The sequence below is a fragment of the Schistocerca americana genome, chromosome 3 (genome assembly GCF_021461395.2).
Source record: "Schistocerca americana isolate TAMUIC-IGC-003095 chromosome 3, iqSchAmer2.1, whole genome shotgun sequence".
NCBI classification, from domain to species: Eukaryota; Metazoa; Arthropoda; class Insecta; order Orthoptera; family Acrididae; genus Schistocerca; species Schistocerca americana.
The window spans coordinates 882,234,217-882,247,806 of record NC_060121.1 but is presented as its reverse complement, the minus strand read 5'-3'; the positions used below and the strand labels follow the sequence as shown (position 1 = coordinate 882,247,806).

The 13,590-nt window shown below is 44.5% G+C and overlaps 1 protein-coding gene across 1 annotated transcript in view; it reads right to left on the bottom strand.

Moving 5' to 3' along the window:
• The window catches only part of LOC124605842 (chitooligosaccharidolytic beta-N-acetylglucosaminidase-like), a 306,694-nt gene that overhangs the window by 41,308 nt on the left and 251,796 nt on the right, over window positions 1–13,590 (bottom strand). The window contains exon 6 of the mRNA XM_047137772.1: window positions 8,693–9,020. Coding sequence (XP_046993728.1) covers window positions 8,693–9,020 — 328 coding nt within the window. The remainder of the gene's footprint in view (window positions 1–8,692; window positions 9,021–13,590) is intronic.

The window sequence follows — 13,590 nt, the reverse complement described above, 5'->3', positions numbered from 1 at the left end:
TATGTAAGCTACAATAGAGTCGCAGACCAGAGAGCAGTGTCGGCTGCAGCAGTAGCAGTAATAGCTCGCAGTCGGGCGGTTGGGTCAGGTCGCTCTTAGACAGCAGTTGTCTAGTTGTATAGCTCACAGACAGCACTTGTGTCCTGTATGGAATTACCAAGGCCGGTAGCGGATGACGATGGCGGTGCCTGAGCGACGTAGTATACGGTAAAAGCAAAAATTATTATTATTTATTGCCGTGCTCATTTGCAACAACTCATTTCATACTATTGTTATATCAGAGTCACATGAAAATATTTTTCAATAATTTTTCAATAATAATCTTTCTTATAAAGATAACTTTTGACAGTCATTCGTCTGAATTTAAAGTTTTTACTAATTTCTCCTATCCATAGTCATGCCAATTACCGTAAAGAAAAATAAGTTTTTTTATACATAACAAAATCTAGTTTCCAGCATTGCACTGGGCTGTGACAGAAAAATTTCTTATAGGGGCAGATATATACGCGCTATCCGGCGACGTAATTAAGGTAAGAATCTCCAGTTTATTCAGAATGACTTTTCAGGGTCATGAGGCAGCATTGCTGACGTCCAGATTTACCAGTTTAGATTCACAGTCAGTTAATTATTGAAAGGTTATGTATGTGAGTCACAATTTATTGTGAGGTTAGTCACATTTTTATTGGGCGGTTATGGAAATAAACTGTTGGGAGGTTACAACTGCATGTCACTTTCGCTGCAGATGGATTTTCTTTCGTCAGTCTTCAGGCATCCGTGGTCTCGAGTGCTTCTCAGTCGCGGCCACTGTCAGTAACTGAGCTGGCTTCGCAAGGTGTGGTGCGCGAGACAAAACACGCCACGTATTGCACCGTATAATCAGTCGGAAGCGTTTACTGGCGGTCCCAGGTTAATTTTGTGCATTGGTATGCTTACAGGAGCAGCACAAATAGGAGTAGCCAGGCTTGCTTTGACCCGCGCAGCAGGGTTCTTACAGCTCCAGCGATAATAATTAAATCCGGCCGGAGTGGCCGAGCGGTTAAAGGCGCTACAGTCTGGAACCGCACGACCGCTACGGTCGCAGGTTCGAATCATGCCTCGGGCATGGATGTGTGTGATGTCCTTAGGTTAGTTAGGTTCTAGGGGACTTATGACGACAGCAGTTGAGTCCCCTAGTGCTCAGAGCCATTTGAACCATTTTTGATAATAATTAAAGCTCCCTAGCTAGATAACTACTTTCATAAGCATTCCGGAATACGAAAACTGGTTTGGGAACTGCGCATTGCTGACAGTTCGTAATATCTTCTCCATCTGGCTACTAGCGACTTTCACCGAAACTCTCCACAACGACCAAAACAGAAATACAGTTGAAAGTCAATAAGGGAAAGAGCCCCTCTGTAGGCCAGTGGTAGATGGCATGGTAGCTCAGCACACAAAAAAGAAACTGGGTGAAGCTTTTATCACTGGAATTAAAGAGATTTCATCCAAAGTATGGAACTGCTAAGGAAATAACGACCAAGGAACAGAGAGACAGAAAAAAGGGGGAAAGGCTAGTGTTACTGCCTTCAGTGCGGAAGGACGGGTGTTCGATTCCCAGCACCTCATCAGATTATTTTCTACGAGACAGGGAAGTCTGTAATAGAATCGACCCAGCCTCATGAGGCCAAATGAGGAGCTGCTTGAACGAAGAAGCAGCTGCACCATGAGGTTCTATCTAGTGGCATTTTGCGGCCTGGAAGGGTTGGCGACATGGTGACCACGTGTCACACAGTCAGAGGTCGTTCCTAGTAATGCCTCGTAGGCACTAGCCAGCTACTCGGAGCAGGCCTAAGGCGTAACTTTTTTGGAAATTTGTGGTAAGTTCCTATTGGACCAAACTGCTGAGGTTATCGGTCCTTAGACTTACACACTACTTAATCTAACTTACACTTACGCCAAGAACAACACACGCACACCCATGCCCGAGGGAGGACTCGAACCTCCGACGGGGGAAGCCGCGCGAGCCGTGACAAGGCGCCCCTGACCGCGCATCTACCCCGCGCGGCTAAGGTCTAATCCGTGAGCGCTGTTCATGTTTAGTCAATAGGGGAAAGGTGACTCAAAAATACAACACTGATATTTCCAGAGAAACAAATGGGATTTATTTGCTTCATTTAACTGTAGGCAAATCCACTTCATTCTTCGAACACCTCTGACTACCAAAACGGAGGATCGCGAATTATGCACCAAACACACTGCAATACTCTCAAATTGTGCCTGCCATCCGAGAAGGAGTAATGGATCCCCTGCAACTTTCTGCTTCATACCACGTTATTTGTCAGAGACTAGCTGCAGAGCATCCAGGCTAGGGAATCACGCCAGCAGCACAACACAAAGGGCTGAATGTGCGGCAGTGCTGTGACTGGGAGACTTTGAGGAACGGAGTCACACTGAGTTCAGCGCTCAATCACGGTTTAGCACTATCCCAGACGACCATCCTCGGCTAGAATGTTGGCGACCTGGGGAAGGTGCCGTTCTTCCAACATTTTGCAGGGGCACAGCGCCGTTATTACTGGCATCATGGTGTGATGGGGCATCCGGTATGACACCAGGACACGGCTAGTAGCGCTTGAAGGAACTCTGAGAGCACAACAGTAGAACACCGACATCCTGTGTACCCACTTGTCTCCTCTTGTGCATCATATCGCAGTGCCAGTTTTCAAAAGGACAATGCTCATACACACACGGCACATATCTACTGAGCTACCCCAACAAGACCACCAAAATTTGTCACAGACAGAATGCATGTAGGACCATTTCGAACGTCAGGTCTCTCAGCACCAGTATCCAGTTACAGCAGTTGTGGGCTAGTTTGTCTCAGGAGAGGATAAAACGGCTTTAGGACGCCTTTCCAAACCGAATCACTGTTTTCGTTCAGGGCAGAGGGGGCTACAACGTCATACTCGTAAGTCGGCCCATACTGCCAAGTTCTTTGTAACTCTGACTCGATACTGTAATGACTGAAATACCATTGCATATCCTTTCTCTCTCTCTCTTTTTCTTTTTCTGTTTTGCGAGGATCACTCCAAAAGAAATGCACACCATTTTTGTAAAAATATAAATTTCATTCTGCATGTGTGAAAGTTTTACAGTGTGTAGACACATCCTTCCCGCTTGTTTTCAAACTTAGTTCAACCTGTCCCCGTGAGTGGCGCCGTCACAGCATGGCTTCAAGATGGCTGCTACAATTGACGTTCGTCAGAAGCAACGTGCTGTCATAGAATTACTGTGCTATGAAAACGAGACAGTGGGAAACATCCACAAGAGGTTGAAAAAGGTGTTGGAGATGCTGCTGCAGATCGCAGTACAGTTAGTGGGCAAGCAGGTAACGTGATGAAAGCGGGCACGGAAATATTGAGGATTGTCCTCATAGCGGCAGGCCTCGTACTGCACACACTCCAGAAAATTTGTGCAGAGAGTTAACGAATTGGTGACTGCTGACAGACGCATCACAGTGAACGAATTGTCACGCTACGCTGGGATAGAGGAAGGAAGTGTTTGCAGAATACTGAAAGTGTTGGCGTTAAAAAAGGTTTTTGCCACGTGGGTTCCCAGGATGTTGACAGTGGCTCACAAGGAAACAAGAAACACGGTATGCAGTGAACTTTTGGAACATTACGAGAATGGTGGAGACGAATTTCTTGGAAGAATTGTGACAGGTGATGAAACATGGCTCCTTTTTCACCAGAGACGAAGAGGCAATCAGTGGAGTGGCATCATGCAAATTCACCCAAGGAAAAAAAAAAAAAAAAAAAAAAATTCGAAACTGCACCTTCTGCTGGAAAAGTTATGGCTACGGTGTTTTTCGATTCCAAAGGACTCTTTCTTGTGGACATCATGCCAAGTGGAACCACCATAAATTCTGATGCATAGGTGACGACACTGAAGAAGCTTCAAGCTCGACTGAGTCATGTTCGACCACATCGGCAAAGGGAGGATGTTTTGCTGTTGCATGACAATGCACCGCCACATGTCAGTCAAAAAACCATGGAAACGATCACAGAACTCGGATGGACAACACTGAGAACACTTGACCTGGCTCCATGTGACTTTCATCTCTTTTGGAAACTGAAAGACTCTCTTCGTGAAACAAGATTTGAAGATGATGATTCCCTGGTGCACGCTGCCAAACAGCGTCTCCAACAGCTTGGTCCAGAATTTTACCATGCGGGTATATAGGTGCTGGTTCTAAGATGTGGTAAGGCAGTTGAGAGGGATGGAAATTATGTGGTGAAATGAAAATTTTGTTCCTAAAGGATGATCTACATACAGTAAAACTTTCAAACGTGTAGAAAACAAAAAACGGATTTAAAAAAAATAGTGTGCATTTATTTTGGAGTGACCCTCGTACAAGACGATATTTTGCTGGTGCTATCCTTCACAGGATAAGAAAAGAGCCGTAGCTGGAAGATTCTACATTTAAAATCACTCCATCATAATCCGCCAGAGACACTGGAGAAACACTAAGCCGTCGGCACACGGACCGTGCATCTGAACGTTGAGCGTTGAGCGTGTCGAGTTTCTGACGTCATAGCGTAGAATAGCACGCTCGGGAGTCTTTCCGAACGTGCAGAGCAATATCTGGCATGTCAGATATTCTGAGTGTGCGTCTGAGCGTTGACCAATGAGGCGGCACAACGCGACCTACGTCACACGCACGCCGTATCCCTTCAGTACAGAGTTGTGAGGTGCCATATTGGCTTTCATTTCAAGCCAATATGTATATATGCCGTTTCTGAGCACCAGCAAATTGAGAATCACTGCAAAACCCGTAGTTAACTGTGTCATTCGTTGCAGTAAAATAATAAGAGACATCATATTCGTGGCAAAAGAATTATTGTAACGAGCGTATTATGAAAATAGGCTATTTGAAGGGAGTGGCACACTGAAGATCAACCCAAAACGCATTGTTCTTGGTACAATGTTATAATTAAATTTCAATTAACATAATTATCTAAGAGTAACGTTTTTAGGAAGGGGTAAAATTAAACGTTTTAGCAAGGGGTATGAAAATATGCTTAACAAAACCGAGTCTGTTGTTAGTTTAGCAGCCGGCATGGTAGCTCAGCATGTTCAGTCAGAGGGTTAGCTGCCCTGTGTAATAAAAAAACTGAGTTAATCGATCAACAACGAACTTAAATGGATGTCTTACGGCGATCCGCCCCGAGCAGATGCAAAAAAAAGAAAAAAAAAGCGTAATGAGTAGAGTCTCTGTCCAATAATGAGTCTTTGTTGGGGTGGAGGTTTGCGTCATAACACTCCCAAATTCTTTTTCATAACATTCGCGTTTTTATTAGGTTCTGACACTTTATTATTAGTTTAATATAAGTATATACTATAATATTTGATGTTATGTAAATATATGCTCACCTTTCTTTGAGGGGTGACTTTGTTCGATTGGCTTAATCTACAGGACAGGTTACAGTACTTGTATAAAGATATTTTGATTCTTTTTCTTTTATGCTTCGTAATTGACATGTTGCAAAGATTCTGCCACTGCGTAGGAGCAGTGATCAAGTAAGACTGGCCCTGGAGTTTTACTAAAATGTGGGAATGATGAAATAATGTTTATCTTACGTGAAGTATTGCAAATTTGTATCTCACTGTATGTAATGGAACTTTTATAAGCCTGTGTCTTTATTGATTGGACATGGTGCCTTCCTTTTCGTGGACGATGGAAGAAATATGCGTTTTAATAGAGCTAATGTGGCATTTTACGCGCGCCTGTTGAGCAAACAGCGTGATTATGAACTAGAAGTATCCCTCAACTGCCGCTGGAGTGCGTTGCGATCGCGTATACCACGTTGGGGCCCACATACCGTATGCACAGGTCGCATCGTTCCTGAGCGCTCAGCAGCACGTTGAACTTGGCACGCTCAACGTTAACGTTCGACAGCACGGTCCGTGTGCCGACGGCTTAACGATGCGACTTGTGCATACGGTACGTGGGCTCCAACGTTGTATACGCGATCGCAACGCACTCCAGCGACAGTTGACGGATGTTTCTACACTCCTGGAAATTGAAATAAGAACACCGTGAATTCATTGTCCCAGGAAGGGGAAACTTTATTGACACATTCCTGGGGTCAGATACATCACATGATCACACTGATAGAACCACAGGCACATAGACACAGGCAACAGAGCATGCACAATGTCGGCACTAGTACAGTGTATATCCACCTTTCGCAGCAATGCAGGCTGCTATTATCCCATGGAGACGATCGTAGAGATGCTGGATGTAGTCCTGTGGAACGGCTTGCCATGCCATTTCCACCTGGCACCTCAGTTGGACCAGCGTTCGTGCTGGACGTGCACACCGCGTGAGACGACGCTTCATCCAGTCCCAAACATGCTCAATGGGGGACAGATCCGGAGATCTTGCTGGCCAGGGTAGTTGACTTACACCTTCTAGAGCACGTTGGGTGGCACGGGATGCATGCGGACGTGCATTGTCCTGTTGGAACAGCAAGTTCCCTTGCCGGTCTAGGAATGGTAGAACGATGGGTTCGATGACGGTTTGGATGTACCGTGCACTATTCAGTGTCCCCTCGACGATCACCAGTGGTGTACGGCCAGTGTAGGAGACCGCTCCCCACACCATGATGCCGAGTGTTGGCCCTGTGTGCCTCGGTCGTATGCAGTCCTGATTGTGGCGCTCACCTGCACGGCGCCAAACACGCATACGACATCATTGGCACCAGGGCAGAAGCGACTCTCATCGCTGAAGACGACACGTCTCCATTCGTCCCTCCATTCACGCCTGTCGCGACACCACTGGAGGCGGGCTGCACGATGTTGGGGCGTGAGCGGAAGACGGCCCAACGGTGTGCGGGACCGTAGCCCAGCTTCATGGAGACGGTTGCGAATGGTCCTCGCCGATACCCCAGGAGCAACAGTGTCCCTAATTTGCTGGGAAGTGGCGGTGCGGTCCCCTACGGCACTGCGTAGGATCCTACGGTCTTGGCGTGCATCCGTGCGTCGTTGCGGTCCGGTCCCAGGTCGACGGGCACGTGCACCTTCCGCCGACCACTGGCGACAACATCGATGTACTGTGGAGACCTCACGCCCCACGTGTTGAGCAATTCGGCGGTACGTCCACCCGGCCTCCCGCATGCCCACTATACGCCCTCGCTCAAAGTCCGTCAACTGCACATACGGTTCACGTCCACGCTGTCGCGGCATGCTACCAGTGTTAAAGACTGCGATGGAGCTCCGTATGCCACGGCAAACTGGCTGACACTGACGGCGGCGGTGCACAAATGCTGCGCAGCTAGCGCCATTCGACGGCCAACACCGCGGTTCCTGGTGTGTCCGCTGTGCCGTGCGTGTGATCATTGCTTGTACAGCCCTCTCGCAGTGTCCGGAGCAAGTATGGTGGGTTTGACACACCGATGTCAATGTGTTCTTTTTTCCATTTCCAGGAGTGTAGTTCGTAAATCATACTGTTTGCTCAACGGGCGCGCGTAAAATTCCCACATTAGCTCTATTAAAACGCACATTTCCTCCATCTTCCACGAAAAGGAAAGTACCACGTCCAATCAATAAGGACACAGCCTTATAAAAGTTCCATTACAAACAGTGCGGTAAAAATTTGGAATACTTCGCCGCATAAGATAAGCATTATTTCATCATTCCCACATTTTAGCAAAACCCCAAGGTCAGTCTTACTTGATTACTGTTCCTACCCAGTAGGAGAATCTTTGCAACATGTGAATTACGATGCGTAAAACAAAAAGGAGCAAAATATCTTTATACAAGTAGTGCAAGCTGTCCTGTAGATTAAACCAATCGAACAAAGCCACCCCTCAAAAAAAGGTGAACTTATATTTACATAACATCAAATATTATAGTATATACTTCTATTAAACTAATAATAAAGTATCAGAACCTAATAAAAACGCCAATGTTAGGAAAAAATTTTGAAGTGTCAAGACGCAAACCACAGCCCCCCCCTCCCCTAAAAAAAAAAAATCATCTCAGGACAGTGACGCTACTCATTACGCCAAACCAACAACACATCCTTTGATCCTAATCATAGTATGTTACACCTTGCTGAAAACCTTAATCGTAGATATGTTACTAATTGAAATTTAATTATAACAAATTGTAGCAAGAACAATGCGTTTTGGGTGGATCTTCAGTGTGTCGCTGCCTTCAAATAGCCTACCCTCACAATACGCAAGTTACAATAACTCTTTTGCCACGAATATGATGTTTCTCATGATTTTATTAGAACGAATGACACAGTTAACAACGGGTTTTCCAGTGATTCTCAATTTGCTGGTGCTCAGAAACGGCATATATACATATATATATATATATATATATATATATATAGGCTTGAGATGAATGCCAATATGGCACCTCACAACTCTGTATTGAAGAGAGACGGCGTGCGTGTGACGTAGGTGGCGTTGTGCCATCTCATTGGTCAACGCTCAGAATATCTGACATGCCAGAAATTGCTCTGCACTTTCGGAAAGACTCCCGAGCGTGCTATTCCACGCTATGACGTCAAAAACTCGGCACGCTCAACGCTCCGATGCACGGTCCGTGTGCCGACGGCTTAAGGAACAGGAGGCGCTAGCTCGGCAGCGAGTGTGGTAGACCTGTGAGTACGTGGGGGAGCCCCCCTGGCAGACGCGCTACGCACCTCGTCGCCGCCCATGTGCAGGGGCTGTCCCGGCGGCCAGAGGTCCACCACGTCACGGTACACGTCCGCCAGCACGCCGAGGAGGCGCGGGTTGGCGGGGTTGAGCTGGCCGCACGGCGGCTGGATGCACAGCCGGCGCCACGGCTGCTGCCCCACGCACAGCGCCAGTGCGCCCAGCCCCGCCGCCTCTCCCCACTGCCAGCCCTGGCCCGAGTGCGCAGGCGCGTCCAGCTCCAGCAGCAGCCGGATGCCGCGCGACCGCGCGTACGACAGCAGCGCCGACACCTGCTGCGCCGAGTACGTCTCGCGCGCCGAAAACGCGCCCCACCTGCCGGCCGCGTGGATCGCTGGATCACTAGTACTAAAGCTGTGTAGCGCTATCCTCAAAACACCTCCAACTTAAGGGGGGTAGGACGTCAAACGAGCCGACTTGGAGCAGGAGAGGCACCACAGGACATTTTATTTTCTACTGTCTACACTTTTACAACGGCTGAAAGCAAGGGGAAACTACAGCCGTAATTTTTCCTGAGGACATGCAGCTTTACTGTATGATTAAATGATGATGGCGTCCTCTTGGGTAAAATATTCCGGAGGTAAAATTGTCCCCCATTCAGATCTCGGGGCGGGGACTACTCAAGGGGACGTCGTTATGAGGAGAATGAAAACTGGCGTTCTATGGATCGGAGCGTGGAATGTCAGATCCCCTAATCGGGCAGGTAGGTTATAAATTTTAAAAACGGAAATGGATAGGTTAAAGTTAGATATAGTGGGAATTAGAGAAGTTCGGTGGGGGGGAGGAACAAGACTTTTGGTCAGGTGAATACAGGGTTATAAATACAAAATCAGATAAGGGTAATGCAGGAGTAGGTTTAATAATGAATAAAAAAATAGGAGTGCGGCTAAGCTACTACAAACAGCATAGTGAACACATCATTGTGGCCAAGATAGACACGAAGCCCATGAATACTACAGTAGTGCAAGTTTATATGCCAAGCAGCTCTGCAAGTGATGAAGAAATTGATGAAATGTATGATGAGATAAAAGAAATTATTCAGGTAGTGAATGGAAACGAATATTTAATAGTCATAGTGACTGGAATTCGACAGTAGGAAAAGGAAGAGAAGGAAACGTAGTAGGTGAATATGGATTGGGGCTAAGAAATGAAAGAGGAAGCCGTCTGGTAGAATTTTGCACAGAGCATAACTTAATCATAGCTAACACTTGGTTCAAGAATCATGAAAGAAGGTTGTATACATGGAAGAACCCTGGAAATACTAGAAGGTATCAGATAGATTATATAACGATAAGACAGAGATTTAGGAACCAGGTTTTAAATTGTAAGACATTTCCAGGGGCAGATGTGGACTCTGACCACAATCTATTGGTTATGAACTGTAGATTAAAACTGAAGAAACTGCAAAAAGGTGGGACTTTAAGGAGATGGGACCTGGATAAACTGAAAGAACCAGAGGTTGTAAAGAATTTCAGGGAGAGCATAAGGGAGCAATTGACAGGAATGGGGGAGAGAAATACAGTTGAAGAAGAATGGGTAGCTTTGAAGAATGAAATAGTGAAGACAGCAGAGGATCAAATAGGTAAAAAGACGAGGGCTAGTAGAAATCCTTGGCTTGGGTAACAGAAGAGATACTGAATTTAATTGATGAAAGGAGAAAATACAAAAATGCAGTAAATGAAGCAGGCAAAAAGGAATACAAACGTCTCAAAAATGAGATCGACAGGAACTGCAAAATGGCTAAACAGGGATGGCTAGAGGACAAATGTAAGGATGTAGAGGCTTATCTCACTAGGGGTAAGATAGATACTGCCTACAGGAAAATTAAAGAGACCTTTGGAGTAAAGAGATCCACTTCCATGAGTATCAAGAGCTCAGATGGGAACCCAGTTTTAAGCAAAGAATGGAAAGCAGAAAGGTGGAAGGGGTATGTAGAGGGTCTATACAGGGGCGATGTTCTTGAGGACAATATTATGGAAATGGAAGAGGAGGTACTTGAAGATGAAATGGGAGATATGATACTGCGTGAAGAGCTTGACAAAGCAATGAAAGACCTAAGTCGAAACAAGGCCCCGGGAGTAGACAACATTCCATTAGTACTACTGACAACCTTGGGAGAGACAGTCCTGACAAAACTCTACCATCTTGTGAGCAAGATGTATAAGACAGGTGAAATTCCCTCGGACTTCGAGAAGAATATAATAATTCGAATCCTGCAGAAAACAGGTGTTGACAGGTGTGAAAATTACCGAAGTATCAGTTTAATAAGTCAGAGCTGCAAAATACTAACGCGAATTCTTTACAGACGAATGGGAAAACTGGTAGAAGCCGACCTTGGGGAAGATCAGTTTGGATTCCGCAGAAATGTTGGAACACGTGAGACAATACTGACCCTACGACTTATCTTAGAAGAAAGATTAAGGAAAGGCAAACCTACGTTTCTAGCATTTGTAGACTTAGAGAAAGCTTTTGACAATGTTGACTGGAATACTCTCTTTCAAATTCTGAAGGTAGCAGGGGCAAAATACAGGGAGCGAAGGGCTATTTACAATTTGTACAGAAACCAGATGGCAGTTATAAGAGTCGAGGGATATGAAAGGGAAGCAGTGGTTGGGAAGGGAGTGAGACAGGGTTGTAGCATCTCCCCGATGCTATTCAATCTGTATATTGAGCAAGCAGTAAAGGAAACAAAAGAAAAGTTCGGAGTAGGTATTAAAATCCATGGAGAAGAAATAAAAACTTTGAGGTTCGCCGATGACATTGTAATTCTGTCAGAGATAGCAAAGGACTTCGAAGACCAGTTGAATGGAATGGACAGCGTCTTGAAAGGAGGATATAAGATGAACATCAACAAAAGCAAAACGAGGATAATGTAATGTAGTCGAATTAAGTCGGATGATGCTGAGGGAATTAGATTAGGAAATGAGATACTTAAAGTAGTAAAGGAGTTTTGCTATTTGGGGAGCAAAAGGACTGATGATGGTCGAAGTAGAGAGGATATAAAATGTAGACTGGTAATGGCAAGGAAAGCGTTTCTGAAGAAAAATTTGTTAACATCGAGTATAGATTTAAGTGTCAGGAAGTCGTTTCTGAAAGTATTTGTATGGAGTGTAGCCATGTATGGAAGTGAAACATGGGCGATAAATAGTTCGGACAAGAAGAGAATACAAGCTTTCGATATGTGGTGCTACAGAAGAATGCTGAAGATTAGATGGGTAGATCATATAACTAATGAGGAGGTATTGAATAGAATTGAGGGGAAGAGGAATTGGTGGCACAACTTGACAAGAAGAAGGGACCGGGTGGTAGGACATGTTCTGAGGCATCAAGGGATCACAAATTTAGAATTGGAGGGCAGTGTGGAGGGTAAAAATCGTAGAGGGAGACCAAGAAATGAATACACTAAGCAGATTCAGAAGTATGTAGGTTGCAGTAAGTACTGGGAGATGAAGAAGCTTGCACATCATGGAGAGTTGCATCAAACCAGGCTCAGGACTGAAGATCACAACAACAACAACATACTTTTACGAATAAATTCATAAAACTTTGTCCGTATGACCAGAAAGGATTCATGATTCACACTCATAGCAGTGGAGGTGCAAAAACATAACAAAATAATTTTTTTTTAGATACGAAATTTCATCTTTTTTTCACTTACTGTTGGCTGCATTTGTTGCTATAGATATATTTTTCCTCACAAGTAAGAGAGATTCTTTGATGAATTTTGCACAGCATACAAAGCATACTTACAGGTGTATGAAACTCTAGAATTTTCCAAATCTGTTAAAAACTGTAGTAAAAATGGAGATAATTAACTACAAAATTTGATTTTTTTCTAAACATAAAGTTTAAAACGTAACAGCTGATTCATTTTTTCATAAACTAAATACATTCTAGAGTTTCGGACACCTGTATGTATGGTTTGTATGCTGCGCAAAATTTATCGAATAGTCTTTCTTACTTATGAAGAAAAGTGTACCTATAGCAACAAATGCAGCCAATAGTAAATGAAAAAATGATGAAATTTGACATGTAAAAAAATTATTTTGTTATGTTTTTGAACTTCTGCTGCTACCAGTGTGAATCCTGAATCCTTTCTGGTCATGCTGACAAAGTTTTATGAATTTACTTGTAAAATTATAGACAGTGGAAATTAAAATGTCCTGTGGTGCCTCTCCTGCTCCAAGTCGGCCCGTTTCACGTCCTCCCCCCTTAATGTCATTCCTCCTTTATTTACCTGTTTTAGTTTTCTATTTTTTCAGAGTATACAATGTATCCAGAAATGAATGTCCAGGTTTCCATGATATGATACAACAATTTAATTTAGACTATTTACAACAAATCATAGAGGTCTTTAAAGTCAGTACAGCCATCAGACTGCTGTTTACTTGCAGTGTTACATTTACACTTACACAATCATGATTTCTGCTTCAAAGTGCCATTATCAAGTGTTTTAAGTGTTATAAATTGCCTAAGCACACCATCTTAAGCAGTTGTTTTAAGTGTTATAAATCGCCTAAGATGGCATACTTAGGCAATTTATAACACTTAAAACACTTGATAATGGCACTTTGAAGCAGAAATCATGATTATATAAGTGTAAATGTAACACCGCAAATAAACAACAGTCTAATGGCGGTACTGACTTTAAAGAAATATGACTCTGGCCCTGCATTATGAAAAAATCATTAAATCATAGAGGGTCATTTAACTGACGACCACCTGTCCGGGGTATTGCAGGCCAGCCAGGAAGTCGTTCCTGCCAGTTGAATGGCTCCCCCAGGACAGCACTATGCCCGCCCCCCCTTTTTTTGGTACATTTTAGCCTGAAGGCTGTACAGAAATACGCACTTTCTCAGTCAATGTCATTCGAGCAGTGAAACAG